The following is a 17,345-nucleotide window of genomic DNA, read 5'->3' as shown; positions in this document are numbered from 1 at the left end:
TGAGTATAAGACGCTGAGTCAGAATCAGACAACTCTATAGCTCTTGCTAAATCAGTCATCTTGATCTTCTTTAATTATAGATTTTCCTAGAGGATGCAGTTGGCAGAAAGTTGGTTAAAATATGTTTTCCTTCATTTCTTAATGGGATCGAATAACCTGACTGACAGAGATTTTACGATAGGAGTTAGTATGATGATTTTGATTCGTGCCTTCTAAAGTCGATATCAAATAAATGAAAATTATTTCTAACATGCTGACTGTGCCCTCTTGGCATTTAATTATGTTTTAGTGAATATTTAAAGAATAGAAAACTAGGTTAACAGTTGATTAGATGACAGACTCCTAACCGTATTAACTAATTGATACACTTAAACATCAGAAACAGCTAGACCAGGTGGGATGGGTGAGTATACTCAGCGATTCAGGAGCCCGAAGCAGGAGGATTGATGTTCTAGCCTACCATGCTTACAAAGCAAGTTTGAGCCTGCTCTAAGCAAGCTAGTGAATCCCTATCTTGAGTTCTTTCTCTAATAGAAATAATATAGATATCTATTTGCATGTTAATTCTGCTCCATATCTGGTAGAATTAAATGTACACCTCTGTATGAAAGAAAAACTCTGGACACAGACTTCAGATACAGTTTAGGTATGTGATTGCTTATCTGAGAGAGAGAGAGAGAGAGAGAGAGAGAGACAGAGAGACAGAGAGAAAGACAGAGAGAGAGACAGAGAGAGAGACAGAGAGACAGAGAGACAGAGAGACAGACAGAGACAGAAAGACAGAGAGTGACAGACAGACAGACACGCACAGAGATAGAGGGGGAGAGGGAGAGGGAGAGGGAGAAGGAGAGAGAGAGAGAGAGAGAGAGAGAGAGAGAGAGTGTGAGAGGCTTGTCACACTAACAGAATTTAAAGTGAGTGACTATATTAAACAGAAAATATTGTGAGGTGCAGACTAGCTGAGGAAAGCCTTTGAGCATAATTCTAAAGAATGCATAGGATCAAGTGGGACAGAAAAGCACCACTGAGAGTGTGAGTATAGACGAGCATGTTAAGGAGTGTGTGCTCCCTCTTCAGGATCTGAGGAGGAGAGGAAAGGAAGAGGGGTGTTGGCTTACAGCAGTGGAGAGTTTCAAAACCACTTGCACAATACTAATTGCCTTATCTTTGCAAAGGCAACTGGAGGCCCCAAGAGTTTGAAGTGAGGAGCGAGATGAGCAGGTTTACATGTTAAGTACAGTCACACACACTACTTAACAAGGAGAATATGTAGAAAGCAAGGCATATTCCAGCACTTTCTTCACTGAATAAACACCATAGTATACCTCCACAAACCCAGATTATGTAGCCTAGGGCACACTTGGACATGAAAGTATGTGTCATCGTTTACACGGCCCATCCTTAGTGAAGTCACAGCTATGTCAGGACATGACTGAAATTAACTTGCATCCTTCCTGAAAAATTAAGTTGGTGAGCTAAGAGATGATATGCCAAAGCACTTAGGTCCAATTGGCCTTCCTCTAGGAGACAGAGGTAGGAATTTGATACTGTATAGTAGTTACAGAGAAGAGGATAATTTAATGCAATATGGAGTCATTGAAGATTGATGAAAGGTAGCTTATGAAAGATGAGAGGCACAGGGGATGTGTAAGGAAAGCTCCTGAGACTCTAAACTACATCATTACAGAGATAACACTGACTACCAATGAAATGAGATGCATGGGGGAGCATAGGGGAAAGTATTGTGATTTTAATTTCAGGCTTCTGGAGTTCCCACCAGTTTGAGATACACTGGGGGAGATAGTGGACATGTCAGTGGGTCATTGTCAGTGGTCGTGGAGAGCAACAGAATGGTATGGCTAGAAATATTGACATACTTTTTATATTTCAAACTTTGGGCACAAATAAGTTAACCCAAAGAATAAAGAACTAAAAGGAAAGATGAGAGAAAATCAAGCCAGTGAAGGTGTCGAGATGTTGTGACATTAAAAGCCAGGTGCAAAATTGTAGGGGTGAAAAACACACGTATAAGTGTACTGCTTAGCTTGATGGTGCAGCCTGACTGGAAAATAGGTTAACTGGGAATTCACTTGGGACCGTGGAGAGACCATTTGGGGTTGGAATGCAGTAAGCCTGGAGGGCTATGGTTGAGTTCAGATTTCCTCCTGGGCAAAGTGGGGAGCCATGAATGAGGTTTGAAAGCAGACTAGGGAAGGGATCAAATTTCCATCTTAAATAAATTATTCTGGCAACAGTGTGTAAGATAGATTAACAACTGGGGAGGTTGGAGACACTGGAACATCAGTTAAGAAGCGATCATAATCCCACGGTGGTGGTGAACGTGGAAAACAGGAGACCCGAGACACATGGCTGTGGTATAATTAATAGAAGTCAACATGGGCGCCAAAACCCAGATGACTGGAAAAATTGTGGGCGCCATTAAGCAAGACTGGGAAAAGCCAACGACAAGTCAGTTTTAGGAATATGAGGGAATAGTTTACAAACTTAGTTCTGGGCAGTTCGCACATTAACCTCTCCTAAGACTGAATGTAGAGCTGAGGAGACCGGCAGAGGATGAGGCTGGACATTCAGATGTGTGCTTTGTGTTCATTTGTTTGTTTTAACCAAAGTCATGGGATTGGATTAAAAACTCTAAAGAGTTGGGATTCATGCTCGTGTATCAGAAAGAGGAAGCAGTTTCTGTAATGTCCTAGGAGAACCTGAGAGTAAGAATGATGGAATACTCTATCCTTAATGCCCAGTGAGTACAGACCATCAAGAAGTCGGGACATGGGCTGGAGAGATGGCTCAGTGGTTCAGAGCACTGACTGCTCTTCCAGAGGTCTCGAGTTCAAATCTCAGCAACCACATGGTGGCTCACAACCATCTGTAATGGGATCTGATGCCCTTTTCTGATGTGTCTGAAGACAGCTATAGTGTACTCATATATAATAAATAAATAAATAAATAAATAAATAAATAAATAAACAAACCAACCTTTTAAAAGAGCAAAAGAAGTCAGGACACCAATGCTATGGATGGAAAGAGAGACTATATATTTAAATGCAGAGACTACTGGGCAATGTGATTAGATGTCATTGGTGACAATGGAATAATCAGTTTTAAAATGATGACCTCTGATTCACCAGCTTTAAAGTGGCAAAGGTCTGGCTGCAATGGATTTAAGAGAGGAGAAAGAAAGAATTTATCGGCATTCCTATTATTCATATTTTATAACTTTTACAGTTTTTCTGGCCCCTGTAACAATTTCATCAAAAAGGATTGTTGCCTTAAAACCATTTATGAAGTGTTACATAAATGTGGTCATGTTTTTTTTTTTTGGAGAGTTTAAATTTTCATCACATGCTTTATAGTCTGCTCTCTTATTCAATGGGGTTTTATGATTACACCAGCAGGCCAGCCTTAAGTTGTTTTATTTTGAGTCTTCAAACGAATAAGATTAAGTTTTTAAAAGCAAGTTAGCCTATTCCATATTCAAAATGAAGTTCTCTGACCCTCATATATTGAGTTAATTAAGAAATAACACTACAAGTAAACACTACACGTTTAAATGAACTTTTCTATCTCCGTGAATGTTTTTAAATCTAAACGTAAAATCCTGCCATGCTTTCTGTTCCCAATTAGATACAGTCTTCTGGTAGAGTTCTACAGATTGCCAAGGCTCTTTTGGAAGACGCTGGTAGATACACATGCGTGGCTACCAATGCAGCTGGAGAAGCACATCAGCACACCCAATTGCATGTGCATGGTAAGAGTATATTTATGGTTCTCTCTTGCATGTGTGTATGCATGTGTGTGAGTGCATGCAGGTGAGGGTGTGCATACATGTGAGCAAACACATATATAAAAGTCACGGGTCAACTGCCAGTGTCATTTCTCCTGTGCCATCCACCTTGTGATTATCGTCATCACCGTCGTAGTCATCATCATCATCATTATTATTAAGATGTTTTAAGTTTTTGAGTATCTTATATTCATATCAATGCACCCCTCCTTTCCCTCCCTCCCATGCCCTCCCATTCCCTCATGACCTCTTCTGTAATTATTGATCAACACATACACATACTAAGCCTATAAAATGTGGCCATTTTCCTAAACCACCCTGTTTTTTGAGATAGGTTCTTTCACCAGGCCTGGTACTTGCTGATTAGGCCAGGCCAGGTCAGACAGCCCTGGAGACCTGCTTATCTCTACCTCCAAAGCCAGTAGGATTATAAGTAGTTGCCAGTATTCCCACCTTTATGACTCTTTAATGGCTGGTTGGGAAGCACAGGAGAAGAGGGAACACAAAGTTCCTCTAAGTTCCAAACGTAGAAAGAAAATGTTTAGTTTTGTCTATATGGAAAAAAACTAGTTGATTTTTTATAGCATAATATATATGCTATAAAAAATAAATGTCTTCAGTTTTCGGGCTGTTAAATAGGATGTTCAAATTTTTATGAGTGTATGTGCACGTGTGTGTGTGTGTATGTGTGTGTGTGTGTGTGTGTGTGTGTGTGTGAGAGAGAGAGAGAGAGAGAGAGAGAGAGAGAGAGAGAGAGAGAGAGAGAGAGTGCATGCACATGTATCTATTCTACATATAAGGTTGATGGCAGGTGTCATTCCCAATTGCTTGCCACCTTACTTGTCCAGGTAGAGTCTTGTGCTGGCCATTTAGGCTAGTCTGGCTAGCCAGTTTGCTCTGTGTCTGTCCTCCTCCTCTGGGGTGACCATAGGCTGCCACACCCATCCAGCTTTTCACATGGGTTCTGCAGAGCCAAGCTCCAAACTCAGTTCCTCGTCTTGCATGGCAAGTTCTTTACCCTCTGAGATACCTCCCCATTCTTCAATGGTTTAAAATGATTCCTGTCACATTAAACAATAATCCTCTATGGAAGATTTTGTTAAAAAAGATGAAGTATCAGGGTTGAGCCTCAACTTTGTCTACAATTTTCTTGCAAGATTTTTATTTTGTGAATTGGAGCCACTCTTGACTCAGAATCTTCTCCTGTGTGCTTTCATAAAGTCTCTGGTTGTCAGTAGAGCATGTCATCAACATCATGGCTGCACTGTAAACCTGGAAGACAGAAGATTGAATAGAAGACTTTGGTTCTCCAGAGGTCTGCACTTCTGCAGAAGTGCTTTGACCTCTCCACATACATATTGTTCATTTTAATTCAGTCATGTGGTTCGTCCAGCTTTTTATTTCTTTAGGTGTTCACTTATTCATATATTCATCCCACATTTATCAAAGGATCCAGCCTGTAATAACATTCTAGGACCTAATTTAATTCCAGGTACATAGTAGGTAGCTGAAATTTTTTGACACACATAGAGTAGACTGAATGATTTTTTTGAAATGCCAATGCGTCATTGAATTGTTCTAATTTGTTTCTTTACACATTTTCTTTTATTTGAGTGAGCGAGCCAGCAAAAATAGTTTGTTCCCTAAATGTTTTCTATAACTAATTTCTTCTGTTCATAGTTCATCAAAGAGGAAGACTCACTATGAACACATTTGCACATATAAACGTGCTCCTTAAGAATAATTAATTTGAAAGATAATATCAAAAAGTAACCCACTTCTAATTGGCTCCATATCCTTGAGAGTCTGAGAACCCAGACACTGCTGGCCTTCTGGGTGCCTTTAATTTATGAAGTTTTACATAGATCTGTTTCCGCCCTCCCAGTGTTCCTTGACAGCTGTCTCAAGCAACTCGACTTTCTGCTTGCATTCAGGAGTTGCCAAATTGTATGTGTCCTGTAGTTTTTCCTTTTCTCAACTCCCTTCCGTCTTCCTGGCACAAATAGAATGGCAGTATTTGGACAAAACTGAGTCAAACAGTAAAGAATCCTATACAGCTTTCCCAGTATATTCCAGAAAAACTGAAAACTTGAGTCCCTAAAAGAAATTAAATTCTTCAGCAAATAAGAACAAAGTACAATGGTGCATATATATATATATATATATATATATATATATATATATATATATGAAAATGTCATCATGAAGCCTATTATTATATGCCGGTGAAAATATTTATTTAGAGTATAATAAAAAGCAACAAAAGAAAAGAGAAGGTTCCTAACTAAAATACAGGTTTGTAGATGGACAGTCTGAAGGTGGATGCCAAGTGTCAGCTGTCAGGAGACTACTTGGGTGCACATCTTCATGAGCATCGTCAGAGAGAAGGAAAGCAAGTGGGAGCCATCTGAGCTCATGTGCAGAGAAAGAGAAACAGGGCCTAGCCTCTGAGAAGGCTTAGAGGAGATTGCCAAATGAGACGGAGAACAAGGCACTACCTCCCTCACACAAATCACGACAGAGAGGTAAGCTCGAGCAAGAGCTTAAAACATCCCATCTGCTGTGATATCCATTTGTCTGGATAACAGCTCATCTCCCTGAGCAGAGAATAATGATGAAGTGGGTTTGTAATGATTAACCTGGAGGAAGTGGTTGTCTACATGCTTGTGCCTGGAATCTGGACAAAAGCTGTGTCTCTTCTTGGCGCTGAGGACAGCAACGTCCCCATTGGAAGCCTGAGGCTCCAAACTTGAATCTTTCTTCTACTGTGCATATATTAATACTCATGATGATAATTAGAGATGTGAAAATATAAGAATTTCTTAGAAATTAATTAATGAAAGACTTTGAATAGACCTCAGAGCTTGACAGAACAATCTAGTGAAATATGAAGAACTATGTAAAATAGGTTTTGAAAGAAATTGCTTAAAGATGCACATATTGAAACAATTGCATATTCTTTGGACTTGGTCTCTCCAATTACTGTAGATACAAATTTGACTTCATAAATAGCTCAGTCATAGAAGTTAATTTCCTTGGAATAAGGGAGAAATGATACCCTTTTTTCTCTTACTGTGTGAATGCTACAAAATACTATGTCCAATTCTTACCATAGCCAACTGAAAGAAAAATTGAGAAAGTATATAGAAAAGCAATCAATTAGTTTTGTTCCTTTATTAACTTACATAACAAACTCAGCAGTCACAGTTAGTTAAGGTCTGTTTAGCCAATCCTTATAGATTTTCACTGCACTCTAAAACTAGGCATTTATTACGGTCGTCACACGAAATGTTCAATCTACAATATTCAGTATTGCAATTTCTCAATACTTTCATTTCTCATAAAAATATCTTAGATGATTCTATTCTTCTCCATCATTGTAAAAAAAATTAACAAGAGTTGAAATAAGTGCAGGAAGGAGGCATGATCTCTTGGACTAGATCACGAAGCCATGACCATGAGACAAGGAACATTCTCATGGAATTTTCCATGGATGGAGTCTGCCTGTTATAAACAGCAGGAGCCCTCAGTAGGTGGTCTTTTTTTTGATCATCAAAAGTTTCATAATTCTGAAAGTTTTTGTTCTCCAGACCAAACTATGAAGTTATATCTAAACCCCAAATATTTGCCAAGTGAGACAGATGTTTCTACAAACAAGTAGATATTTGAAGTCTAATAATGAAAGCATTCATTTCATCTGCACGTAATTATTTCCTATGGGAAAAAAATTAGCCAAGGTGATAAACCCAGAAGAAATAGAATGTTGTAGTGAAAAGGGATGGGCTTCAAATGTTGGTCTTATATGGTCACCTAATGTCTATAAGCTTAGATGTGACTTCTCAAAGGTAAGGGGCCTCATCTGTAAGGTAGGAGAGATAATGGTCACTCCGTGTAGTCTGAGGGTCGTTTGAGGTTTCAGTGACCTCAAAGGATGACACATGAAAGTCTTTGCTCAGTGCCTGTCTTCCAGTCAGCATCTGTAAATGGTAGCAGGAGGACCGTTTTTGGCAAAACACATGTTTGACTCCTGGCCCGTCTCCCGTGCTTCTTCAACAACGATGCTACAGGGCTGCTGCCTTTCCCATTGGCTAGAAACCCTTTTGTGTCTGTATTAGTTGCCTCATAAAAACATTAGGAGGACTCCTTATTTTTATTTTATATTTTAAAAGTATTCACTTGGCTAACATCTGCTAACACCCACTCAAACAAGGTTTCTCTATCATTTCTGTGTTTTGTTTAATAGCTTGCCTGTGGCCTTGTGGAGACTTGGGAATGTTCTAGGGAACTGCTCTGCTTCTTTCTTCATGGCTAAGTTAAGGTCAGGATTCTGCTGAACTATGTTTTCAGTGTGGATTAATTTATTTCCTCTGTTTTCAACTGTCAGTGAATAGGGGGACATTAAATCACAAAAGTCACTTTTATATCAGTTTGAACTAATTCAGACTTAACCAGGAGTTCACATAGTCAGTTTATGCCCCAAATGGCTGAAAGACTAGACAGAGTCCAGCTCACGATGTTTCAAGAAGGTACTGTGGTTTTGGCATGGTGTGTACATGCAGTTTGTGGAGAAGAAATAAATGAAGAGAAAACAGTGAAGCGAGTAGCACTCACCCTCACAGAACAGCGGCCCCCTAAATCCAGACAATATAGCATGCAAATGCTATAGAGAAAATATTTATTTATATTGCTTTCACTTTTATCTCTAATATTAGATAGAGACATTGGGTTTTACTTGTGAATATTGTATGACTTTATGATGTTACTCTCTTTGACTTGAGATAAAGGATCATCACAAGCTTCTGGAGACAGCCTGGTACTTTTTCAGGCATATGATCAGACAAGATCACGTGTGTTCGGGATGGTACGGCCCCAGACCAAATTTCTTATCATCCTGGGATGCTAACCACAACCAAAGTGCATGCTGGATAGGGGCCTTTGGCCTTCAGCTTTCTGAGTGGAGTGTGCATGTGCGTGCACGCATGCGTGTGTATGACATATGTATGTACATATATGTACAGGTGGAGTCACCTGTATGCACATGTGAGGTATCCAGCTGACAACTTCACATATCTTCCTCATTTGTTTGTTACCTTATTTCTGTGTGTTCTTCAAAGGAAGATATTGATGTCTTTGATTTTTAATGATAGTTTTCCTTTTCTCAATGCATGTTGGGACTCTGTTTTTTACATGTATATATTTATAATAACATGATTTTTTGAAGCAAAGTTAGAGTTTACTGTGAGAATATTTTTAATATAGCCAAAACCCTGGGTAAAAGAAAGAGACAGCTTGGGGAAATGGCTGTGTTTTCACATAAACGGTGTTACCTTCCTCGGAGTGACCAATGGTATAGATTCTTAAGGCATATATTTTAGTTTTGTTTATAGTGTGTACACTGAGGGTTATAACTCGCATCTATCTGAATAATAATATTCTCAAATAATAATGTCTTCAGTTAGTAGCGGTTTAGTTTAGTTGTGTATGATTTTTGTTTCTATGCAACTCTGTTTTTCTTCCCCTTCCTTTCCATCATCTGCCAGCCAACCTAATTGACTATTATTTTTCCCTGGTATTTTCATTTATATGAATAAGAAAAGAAAATACTCCAAATTTATAGTTTTTACTGTCTTTTATCCTTATCTGCTTTGTTAACTTTACCAGTGTCCCTAATTTATTCCTGCATATTAATTACCACACTGGAATTTTTTTGTTTTAGCATTTCTTGTGGGACCTGGGCTAGCATTGCACTTTTTGAGACTTTGTTGTTTTGCTTACCTAGGGAAATCCTACATGCCAAAGGACAGATTTGAGGCTAGTGAGCTCTTTGCTGCTAGTCTCTTTCTCTCAGTCCGATAATTTGTTAGCCCACTGCCTTTAAGTCTCCAAGTATTTTGATGGGAAGTCAGCTGCTGGATTTACCTCATACATGATAAGTCATTTTCCCCATGCTGGCTTTAAGATTTGTTTTTTTAATCACATTTGGTTTGAAACAGTTTGGTTATATTATACATTTCTTTGATGTTTTTCAAATAGGAGTTTGTTAAGCTCATCAAGTATGAAAACTAGTGTTGTTTATGGGATATAAAAACAATTGTTTCTCTTCAGACTTGGGGAAGATTTAGCCAGTCTTTCTGTAAATTAGTCTTCTGAACAGTTTCTCTCTCCAGTTCTCAAGAACTCCTGGCATGTTTGATAACGTCTTACACACCTCACAAGATCAGTTCATCTTTCATATATTTTTCTTCTAAACCTGGATGATCTCACTATCTTCAGATCCACTGTCTATTTCTTCCAACATGCTTCTCAAAGATGCTGTTGAGCCCTTAGTGAATTTTGGGATTCCAGAGTTCCTACTTAACTTTTTAGATCAACCCTGCCCCTTCGTTGGCCCTCTGTGTTTCATAAAGTTCTATTTTTTCTTTCATTTATCTCTCCAAGCACTTTCCATGATTCTAAACAGATAGCTAATGTAAAATGTAGTCTTCTAAATTCAATACCTGGATTTCCAAGAAAAGAGACTCTTCTGCTTTGTGCTCTGTGGATGCCCGTGCTCTGTGTTCCTTGTATATCTTAGTTTTTGTTGAAAAGCCATTTAAAATAATGCAGTATGACTGTTCCGAACATCCTATCCTCGTGCCTCTGTGGTTTTTACAGTTGTCACTGCCCAGACTTTTCTGGTTGCGTCTTGTTTGTGTAGTGAGAGTGTAGTTCCTGACACACATCCAAATGTCCATCCTCTGATTCTGACAACTGTGACTGTGGGAATTCATATATTAAAGGGAAATTAAGTTGGAAGAAAAAATTAGAGCTATTAATCACCTGTATTTCTCTTTTTTTTTTTGGTTCTTTTTTTCGGAACTGGGGACCGAACCCAGGGCCTTGTGCTTCCTAGGCAAGCGCTCTACCACTGAGCTAAATCCCCAACCCTAATCACCTGTATTTCAAGTGGGGGAAATGTATCCCTGATTACTTGGAAGGGTCTAATGTAATCATCAGGACCATTAAAGGTAGAAGACGTGTATAATCTCCGTCTTATTTGACTAGTTCCAATGTAATCATGAGGATCATTAAAGGTAGAAGACGTGTGTATAATCTCCATCTGATGTGACTAGTTCCAATGGGATTAAGATGGCTGGAAACCACGTAATTCAGATGGCTTGTAGAATTCGGAATAGCTAAAGGAACAGCGAGCTTCTCCTCTCATCCTTCCCCAGAGAGGAATTCAGCTGTGTTGGCACCTTTGTTTGCACCCAAGGAGGCTATGTTGAACTTTTGACTTGCAGTTCTGCCTAGCTGTAAGCTAGCGGGCTTACCATGATTTACTGTAGAAGCAACAGAAAGTAATTTAGTGACCTCTGTGAACAAATCAAATAAACGCTGTTTATACGAAATTAAAATACCCTTGAGAGAAGTTTGCACTAAGCATATTCTACTCTAGTTAAATAACAGCAAATCCTGCAAACGATTTCTAGAACAAACGATAGCAGCTGTTCTGGAATGATAGAGTTTAATTTTTATATCATTTTATTTAATGAGTTTGAGTGTTCTGCCTACATGCATGTCTGTGCACCATATGCATGCCTGGAGTCTACAGGGGAAGAAAAGGGTGTAAGATCCTCTGGAACTGGAGTTAGAGGTGGTTGTGAGCCCCCATTGTGGGTGCCAGGAATGGAACCCAGGGTCCTTTGGAAGAGCAGTCTTAGCTACCGAATCATCTCGCCAAGCTCCCAAGTAAAGTTTTTTATTAGCTCCAAATCTACGCAGTCCATTTTGGTATTTACCCTAGTGATTTACTGAGTGTGGGCTATTTGGTTTTGGATTTTTTTTTAAATGAAATTATCTTATTTATTTATATTCTAACTGTTGCCCTTTTCCTTGTCCCCACTTCGTGGTCCCCGCTCCCAGAGTTCTTCACTCCACTCCCTTCCCCTTTGCCTCTGAAAGGGTGATACCCAACCCACCCCCTACCTCACAACCTCCCCAACATCCCCCTTTCCTAGGGCATCCAGTTTCTACAGGATTAGGTACATCCTCTCCCACTGAGGCCAGACAAGGCAGTCCTCTACTATGTATGTGTCATGGGCCATGGACTAGCCCATGTATGTTCTTTGGTTGGTGGTTTTGTCTCTGAGAGCTCTGAGAGGTCCAGATTAGTTGATTCTGTTGGTCTTCCTATGGGGTTGCCATCCCCTTCAACTCCTTCTGTCCTTCCCCTAACTCTTCCATAGGGTTATCTGACCTCAGCCCAATGCTTGCTTACCTACATCTGTCTTAGTCAGCTGCTGGTAGAGCCTCTCAGAGGACCGCCATGCTAGGCTCCTGTCTGCAAGCACAACATGGCATCAGTAATAGTGTCAGGGTTTGGTGCCTGTGCATGGGATGGATCCCAAGTTGTACCAGTCACTGGATGGTCTTTCCTTCAATCTCTGCTCCATTTTTTGATTTTGCTTTTAATTCTTTAGACTTCTTTTTTCTCATTTCATGTGTGTGAGTGCTTTGCCTGCATATATAGGTATACACCAATTGCTTGTCCATACCCTTGGAACTCAAAAATAACATGGGCATCCTCTGAATCTGCAGTTAGGGACGGTTATAAATCACTGTGTAAACGATGGGACTCAACCCTAAACCTCTGTAAGAACGTGTGCTCTTAACTGTTGAGCCATCTCTCAAGCTAAGACTAATTGTTTTTAAGCTTGGATTCACTGGGGTGAATGGTGGGAATGGGTTGAGTTAAAATGCCACAAGTTCACCATCTTTAATGAGGTTGGCCTTGTTTGTTTTTCTTGATTAAACACTTGACTTCTGAGTGGTTACACATCTTTGGTTAATTTTCTAAATTCTGAAATAGCTAAATCTTTTTTTTTTTGGTAAAGTTTCCAATGTTATTATTTCTCTAATTGAGGAGTGGATTTCCCAAGACCTTCCTCTGTCATTCTCAGTGAGATCCAATCGTTTTCTATTTAAGCTCTCTATTGATAATAAGAAGGGCCCAGGCCACTCCACAGCCCTCGTGCCTCTGATTGCCAGCAGTGTTTTATTGTAGCAGCTGTGACTGTCAGAGGCTTCAGCAAGCGCTTCAGTCCAGAAGGCTCCAAGCGAGTGTTTCAGTGGGCGCGGTAAGGAATGTACCATGCACTGCCTCTTGGTCTTTTGATGGTTGGAAAACCTGGTAGCCGTGGCAGCCGTGCTCACATCCTTGTTCAGTCTCAAACACTGGACTGGTAACCCGGCCTTGATGTACAAAACAGAAACAATGACACAGTTAAACAGAAGAGGAGACTATGTTAAGCTACACGGCTGCAAATGGAGTTGTGGGAGTGAAGAAGGGGGTTCTAGGGTGAGTTGAAACCCCGAGAGGGACAGATATCTGCCTCGAGAAGGGATTCCCCTCCGAAGCAGACTTCATTATAAACTTATCACATAATAAATTTAAACCTTCTTGCCTCTCAATTTTCATTTGTTTTCTTTGGTGACAGTCTCGGCTTCTTGCTTTATTATGATACATTAATTACGATAAACTAAGAGGTTTTATTCTCAGCCTCTTCGTTAATTGGATTGGCTGCTTCCTAGGTTTTGAGTTGAAAGCTTGGAACATTTATTTCCTTTATAATGTATGCTTGGAAATACATTGATGGGGGCTCAAGCGTTTGCTTGTGTGGTGCCCTGAGATAGTGACAGCAGCTTCTGAGATCCATCTTTCTGGTTTTTTTCTAAACATATACTTTTATCTTAATTTCATCTTCAATGGGTTTTATCTCATGTACATAGTTTAATGCTTTTTGGTATTAATTCCTCCTCCTATCATTGTAACTCCACTAAATGTACTCTACTGACCACTATTGTGTGACTTAATGTACTAGAGGCCTTTGTAAAAAGAATATATATTCTTCAGTAGCTTCAACTATTTGCACAAATATATAAACCTGTATGAGTAATTTGATATTTTAAAAATCCATTATAACTTTATTTTTGTTTCATGATAAAGTTGGTTTCTAAGTGATTTTTTTAAGAATTGTGCATTTGCTCAACCTATAAGACATTGTAATTATGAAGGGTTATTCATGATGTTTTATACATTTTAATGAGTATGAAGCAAGTTGCTCTGCCATACTTAATGATTTTTTTATACACTAATATGTCATACACTAATGTTCAATTGTTGTCTGGACATACTCCAGCTGGCTTTTCAGGTTAATGTTTTTTGAGAACTGTCTGGTGTGTGTGTGTGTGTGTGTGTGTGTGTGTGTCTGTGTGTGTGTTTGTCTGTGTGTCTGTGTGTGTGTGTATGTGTGTGTGTGTGTATATGTGTGTGTATGTGTGGTATGTGTGTATGTCTGTGTGTCTGTGTGTTTCTGTGTGTGAGTATGTGTATGTTTGTCTATGTATGTGTGTATGTGTGTGTGTCTGTCTGACTGTGTGTGTGTGTGTTGCATTCACGTGGAATAAATAGAAAAGTACTTTTAAAGCAAAAGAAATAATTTCTTTTTAAAATAAAACATTTTTAAAAATAAAAATAAAAAAAAATCACTAAAATCAAGTGACGGTGACACACCTATAATCCCAGCGCTTGGGAGGCAGAGACAGGCAGGTCTCTGAGTTTGAATCCACCCTGATCTACAGAGAGAGTTCCACAAGAGTCAGGAATACAGAGATACCCTGTCTTAAAAAACAAAAAACAAAACAAAATTTTAACCAATTAAAAAACCTAAATGATTCAAATTGCAATCTCAATTTATTTGTTGGATTTTACCTCTGATATTTTATTCCAACCTGTAAAATGCATTATTTCTGCAAATTCTGAATGCTAGTTTATATCTGGTTTTTGAGTAAGAAGAGGCCCGGTACTCTTTCTGAACCTCTTGCACTGTTACTGGAATATCATATTGACATTCCCCGTTTTTATTCCTTTTGTAAAGTCCTGTTTTCCGAGAATTTAAAATTACAACAGCACTAATCGTGATTGTTTAAAAGTGGAAGATTTTTTAATCATTCTTGATGTATATGAAAAAGAAAACCCTTTTAATTGGCACTCAAAAATTATTCTAACTTTTAGAAAATGTATTAGGGCAGTCCTTTCCAGAATAACACTGGGTATTTTCAGGCACATAAATTGTCTAATATCAAAAGTAAATTCATTCTTAGTTCAGTCACTGAGCTGAGCTTAAAAAGTATACCTTCAACTTTGTTTCTTCTTCCTTTATTTCAGGACTATACTATAATTGTATCATTCATCTCTTCCCTGGAAACCCTCCCATGCACATCTTCTTGTTGTCCTTCAAACTCATGTCCTATTTTGTATTAATTGTTGCTACCCACCTGTGTGTATATGAATATATAAAAATATTTCTAAATGTAACCGTCTCTATCTGTATGATATTACTTGTATGTACGTTTTTCAGGGCTGACCACGGGGCACAGGATAACCAATCGGTGCTCTCTCCCCTAGAGATGACTGTTTCTCCTGCCCTCAGCATTTCTTAGCTGCCTGTGGCTCTTCGTGTGGGGTTGAGGCCTTTTGGGCTTTCCCTCGTTCACACAGGCATGTCATGTCTATTTGGTGCCCTTGTTCATCTCATGTTTAAGTAGACATGTTGGTGACATTTTATGGATGTGGCGTCTGACGTTCCTAGGAGACAGTCTCTCTCACCTGCTCAACATTCTTTCACTACACTAGTAATCTATAACCCAAAGCTTTTTCCTGTCTGATCACAAATAGGTGACCCTGAACCATCTATAAAGTTTTTATCTGTTTTTCAATTTTCTTTAATAGTATACTTTTTTTTGTTCCAAATGGCAGCAACTGTATGAGGAAGAGGGAAACATGCCATTTCCACCAAGAAAACAATTTCACTTTAAATATCATATTTGTGTGACCTCATCGTATGCTTGGGCCTTGCAGAACCCCCCAGCCTGGATGATGGCGGGAAGATGCTGAACGAGAGCGTGGTGGTGAACAACCCCATTCAGCTGGAGTGTAAAGCCACAGGCAGTCCTGTTCCTGGTATGTTTACGTTGACTCTCTGCAACTGACTAACGCCTGATGTTTCTGAGCGTGGCAAGATCAGTATGAGTATAATATACCAGTTTGGAAGAAATAAAAGTGATAGAGTATACGTCAAGTGATATCCTCATTACTTAGAGCATATTTTTGAATGTTTAATAGCCTTTAAATGCATGAAAGAATTGTTCTACTTAGTGTACAAATATGCAAATGACTTAGCATCCTGTCTTTCTTGTGATCACAAAACTTATCAGGCTAATGTATGTCTGTGTATTTTGAAAAAATATTTGTATATTTTAAAGAGCATATTAGTGGTGATGAATAAACCAAGCTGCTCCTCAATCCTGGTCTTTCTCATGCTCCGGTCACTTTGGTCTACATCACTCTGTCACTTCTAGGCTATTCTTAACAATATGTAAAAATTATAGAATCCAGGATTGTGCATGGTAGATGGTTTTGACTTGACATGTCAACAATTTTGTAGGAAATGCACAATAAAGTAATGGGATAGGCTAAGAAATCTACCTTCAAGTACTATCGACATATTAGAAATAATACAAACAGTACTTTTGATTGGTTCAATTTCAGAACTCATTCGCTGGATTCAACAGTTTTCTTAGAATTATCATCTCTTAAAAATGGAGAGATGGCTCAGAGGTTAAGAGCACTTCCAGAGGTTCTGAGTTCAATTCCCAGCAACCACATGGTGGCTCACAACCATCTGTAATGGGATCCAATGAACTATTCCATTGTGTCTGAAGACAGCTACAGTGTACTCATATAAATAAAAATAAATAAAACAAAAACAAGAAGTCAACTCTCAAGAGATGTGCAGGACATTTTAACTCAAGGATTAAGTATAAGAATAGAGCATTATTTAGTTAGACACCTCTTAATATATTTACTTCAGATTCAACTTAGTTGATTGAATTTTGAGAGAAAATCTTTTACTTCTCGCCTTCTCCCTTCAGTTCTCACATGGTACAAAGACAGCCATCCACTCGCAGGCTCCACAAGTGCAACCTTCCTGAAGAGAGGGCAGATCCTTGAGATTGGAAGTGCTCAGATCTCAGATGCTGGCATCTACAAATGTGTAGCCATCAACTCTGCTGGAGCTACAGAATTGTTTTACAGCCTACAAGTTCATGGTAAGTGCTTCAGCGCTCAGGTTCATACTGGGTAATGGCCACATAGGTAATGGCCACATGCTCTTATCAAACTATAATGTGGGTAAGCAATGGAACTATGCTATTAATAGTTTTACTTAAAGATCCGGTGCTCTAAAATTGGCAAACTTTCTTATCCCTGATATACTAAAAATGCCCAGGTTTCACACACTGTTGATTACTTTAGATTACTTGTTGAAATAATTAGTGATGGTTTTGTCAGCTAATAACAATACCATCTTTGCTAATGCAACTCATGGATATTAAAGAAATGATTTCAAGAGATATTGACAATTGGAATATAGCAGCATATGCAATCGAGAAAGGTATGTGTGTACACACAAGTGCTCTCAATCTCTCTCTCTCTCTC

The 17,345-nt window shown here is 38.9% G+C and overlaps 1 protein-coding gene across 7 annotated transcripts in view; it reads left to right on the top strand.

Annotated features, from left to right (window-relative positions):
- The window catches only part of Hmcn1 (hemicentin 1), a 469,150-nt gene that overhangs the window by 286,439 nt on the left and 165,366 nt on the right, over positions 1-17,345 (top strand). For all 7 annotated transcript variants that reach the window (XM_039090457.2, XM_039090458.2, NM_001271292.1 and 4 more), the window contains 3 exon segments: positions 3,646-3,769; positions 15,708-15,809; positions 16,781-16,957. In XM_039090457.2, coding sequence (XP_038946385.2) covers positions 3,646-3,769; positions 15,708-15,809; positions 16,781-16,957 — 403 coding nt within the window.

This window comes from Rattus norvegicus, chromosome 13, assembly GCF_036323735.1.
Source record: "Rattus norvegicus strain BN/NHsdMcwi chromosome 13, GRCr8, whole genome shotgun sequence".
NCBI classification, from domain to species: domain Eukaryota; kingdom Metazoa; phylum Chordata; class Mammalia; order Rodentia; family Muridae; genus Rattus; species Rattus norvegicus.
This window is presented reverse-complemented; position numbering and strand designations above follow the sequence as displayed.